This window comes from Daucus carota, chromosome 7 (assembly GCF_001625215.2).
Source record: "Daucus carota subsp. sativus chromosome 7, DH1 v3.0, whole genome shotgun sequence".
NCBI classification, from domain to species: Eukaryota; Viridiplantae; Streptophyta; class Magnoliopsida; order Apiales; family Apiaceae; genus Daucus; species Daucus carota.
In genome coordinates, this window is record NC_030387.2 from 40,709,544 (window position 1) to 40,713,123 (window position 3,580).

The 3,580-nt window shown below is 35.5% G+C and overlaps 1 protein-coding gene across 1 annotated transcript; it reads left to right on the forward strand.

Moving 5' to 3' along the window:
* Nucleotides 1-1,009: 1,009 nt before the first annotated feature.
* Nucleotides 1,010-2,870, forward strand: LOC108193391 (uncharacterized). The gene is made up of 2 exons (XM_017360013.2): nt 1,010-2,450; nt 2,567-2,870. Exons 1-2 carry the CDS (start codon nt 1,083-1,085, stop codon nt 2,588-2,590), a joined length of 1,392 nt encoding a protein of 463 aa, XP_017215502.1. The 5' UTR covers nt 1,010-1,082; the 3' UTR covers nt 2,591-2,870.
* The last annotated feature ends 710 nt before the right edge of the window (nt 2,871-3,580 follow it).

Genomic DNA, 3,580 nt, shown 5'->3' on the forward strand with positions numbered 1-3,580 from the left:
TTGCAGCTTTGGTACATTTATGCTGCCGGAAATACAGTACCCACTCCTTTTACTGGTGAAATGACCAATTAAATTCTTTTTTCATATTTTTGACATCAATGTGATATCATTATTTTTGATACAAAATCCAAAATTCTAACTTTTAATATTGCCGTAAAGTATTATAAAATTAACATTTTTCAATCCATGTTCAGATTCAAAAATTATCATATTAAATATGTGCACAATTTTCACATAAAATATTATTTAATTTATAAATTCACCTAGATTAAAAATAAAAAATATCATAAAAAAGGATGAAGGGATTGACAACAAGCAAAGGGCTTTCTATCATAGTTGTCTATTCTTTTGAGTTTTGGTCTTGCGGACGCCGGGGTCGAATGCTTTTCTGTTGTTTAAAGCTGGCTTTTTGGGAAGCCAGTCCCACCGTGCTCACGGCCCCGCAGGCCAGCCAACTGTAGTGGGAATTCTCCCGTTCCCTGATTTTGTTTCATCTATTTAAATTATAAAATATATAATCAATATATAAAATAAACTTATATATATAATTTAAATATAAAAGATATCAAAAAATGTAACCATGCGTAGCGGGCAAAAAATCCTAGTTATAATATAGATAGATACTAATATACTTTTTTTTCAATTTTAAATTTACTAAATTTTGTTTATATATATAGATAGAGTGTGAATGTGTATATTGTTGGGTTATAGTGACTTTTTTTGTTTAACTAGTGAGTTACTTTAAAATTTCATACTCCATATAGTGAAAATTTGTATTTAGAAATTATTAAATACGGTTTAAGATTTTATTAATGTGTAATACTTTATTATTAAAGTAGTTTAGTTTTAAATAGAATGGAATTTAAGGGCGAAAAAATCAAAAAATAATACTTTTACAATACTATATAAATTTCGGAATTCAGGTTTTGGATAAATCCGAACAAACCCGATCCGAAACCCGTGAATTTGGATTTGGATTTGATATGTGAAACCTGATCGGATTTGGATGTGGATTTGGATATGTCCCCTACTTGTATATAAAAAAACCCTAGGTGTGTGCGAATCCAAGAAAGAAAGAAGACATGGAGGTTCCAAGAAAGAAAGAGATTAAGGAGGATGTGATGGTGGAGAGCGACAGGGGGTGGTGGTTGACGGACTTCCAGAAGGATTTGACGGAAAATAGCGAGATAGTGTTTGTGCCCTATTTTGAACTGGCAATCAGATTAACGGATGATTACGATAACTTGGGTTGGTTGAAGATTGATCCACCAAAATTTTGGTTTGTAGATAAAGCTGTTCGCCGTGAACATTCGCACACAGATTCAGATCCGCCTTGTTCTCACGTCCATTCCAATCCTGATCCTCTCCGCCGTTGTTTTCATTTCTATACAAATTCTGTGGATATGATAAAGGTAAAGGATATACATTTTTGCAAATATCCTCTCTTTTGCTGTAGTGCGTCTATTGGATCCACCATTTATTGTGTCGGTGGTGATAAAGACATCGATGCCGATGTCAATGCTATTTTTTCTGAGCTAATCGGACCTCCAATCACATCTAATCCTCACAATTTCAGTAGAACAGTTCCTCGGAATAATTTGAGTCATAAGATTGGCTCACTTGACCCTCGTGATAGAAAAATTTGTTGGATGCTTGACAATGCACCTACCTTGTTTTCCCCTAGATACCTCCCTAAGATTGTGGCTGTGGGAGAGAAAATTTATCTGTTTGGTGGTAATAGGTTGCCTGTCAACAATCTAGATTATGTCCCGTTTGCTGAGGTCTTTGATCCGGAAGCAGCACCAATCAAATGTTTCCCTATCTGTGATCCTCCTTTTCCTAGTAGGATTGGTCAAGGTATTCTGTTTGTAGCTCCCTTCCTCGGCAGATATGGTGAAAGAAAAATTCTTGTCATGTCTCGGGCCATTTACATAGACCCTCCCCTAGGCGCCGATGCTGCAGCCATATATGATATTCCCACAGATACATGGGAGCCTTTCTATGACCCTGATAGATGGCAGCTGTTACATCACACCCATGACATTATTGGGGCACCCATCCCGGTTGCTCATCAGGACTCCATCTACTGGTTGGGGGGTAGATTTGAGGAAAGCCCCATCCGCATTGCTTCTTATAATTGGAAAACTAAACACTTCTGGAAAGGTACCATCTATGGTTTACAACATGAATCGCCTTTTGATTACATCAATGACTCCTCCAAGATACTGCTTCATCTCAATCGGGATCTCTTTTATCTCGTCTGGGATGATTTGGTATCCGTCTCCACTAGTGATGATGATCGTGATCATGATCATACACATATCCATTTCACCCTTTTAAGGGTTTGCAGGGAGGATCCTCCTTCTACCTCTTTGTCAGCTTTTGTGGTAGGTTGTTTTTCTTACATTTTGCCCCTGACATGTGATGTCGAACGAGCCTATGTCTTGAAGGTATATCCCTTCTTTTCTCGGTTTTTATTTTGAATGCTTCTGTCTTATTTTCTTTCGTCGCTATGGTTGTTTTATTTTAAATGTAAAGTATTTGACGTGTGTTCACTATCTCTTAGGCGTCAAAGGGGATATTATCTTGACGAAGAGCACACAGGAGCGCAGATTGAAAAAGATTTTGCTAGGCTGCTCTCTCAGATAATATTTTATCATTAGTTTAATTTGTCTACTTCAGTTTAGGATTACTGGTTCGTGGTTTTAGCTTCTTTGTTGCTTATGTTAAGGACTCCTTGTAGTGTGCCGTTGACATTTCTGGAACTACTATGTCATGTTTGTAGACATTGATCCAACACGTTTGGCTTGTTTAATTTCAGTTATTTTGAGAAACTAATTTCAGTTATTTATTAATTGTTATATTTGTCATTGTCCTCTTTGTTGTTATTATTATTTCTTATTATTGATGAAGTTGATGATTGTGATGATGCTTTAACTCAGTTAATTGATAAGCAAATTCATCTTACTGGATGGCTTTAAGTGTTGGTGAACTCTGTAAAACAGAGTATCTATAGTAGGGACCTCCTTTCCACCCCTCTCTCTTAAGGGTCTACCAGTATTTATTGATGAAGTTGATGATTGTGATGATGCTTTAACTCAGTTAATTGATAAGCAAATTCATCTTACTGGAAGTTTGTTCTGCAAACTCATTTTGAGCAATGCATAAACGAGACAGGGATTGTTCCTAGGACAGTATTATGTTATATCACTGTCGTAGAACAAGTATAGTTTAAGTAGGTTTTGTATTTATGATGACTTTGTTCTACTTGGCGGTTCTTTTTTGCCCGAATTATTTCACAAGTTTTGTGTTGTATCTGTCAGCTTCATTTGTGTATTTTTTTCTGTACATTCAAGTCTCTATTTTTTTTTCTTCTTGTTCAGTTTAATGTCTTCATTCGTGTTGTACTTTGATTTTGGAGATTGCTGTCCTCTTTTATAGTTCAACACTTGTGAATTCTACATTAATGAATACTGATATATGTGTTTTAGGAAGATGTTATAAGTTTGGAATTTAATTAACACACGATACATTTCTTAAAACTTGATTTACAGAAGATGTGATAGTCTGTTTCTAATCT

What these genes read in the sequence shown, in the direction of transcription:
- LOC108193391 (XM_017360013.2), top strand. Translation starts at nt 1,083, where the DNA reads ATGGAGGTTCCAAGAAAGAAAGAGATTAAGGAGGATGTGATGGTGGAG. An exon ending in AACGAGCCTATGTCTTGAAG is followed by an intron (nt 2,451 to 2,566) that starts GTATATCCCTTC and finishes ACTATCTCTTAG; the next exon opens with GCGTCAAAGGGGATATTATC.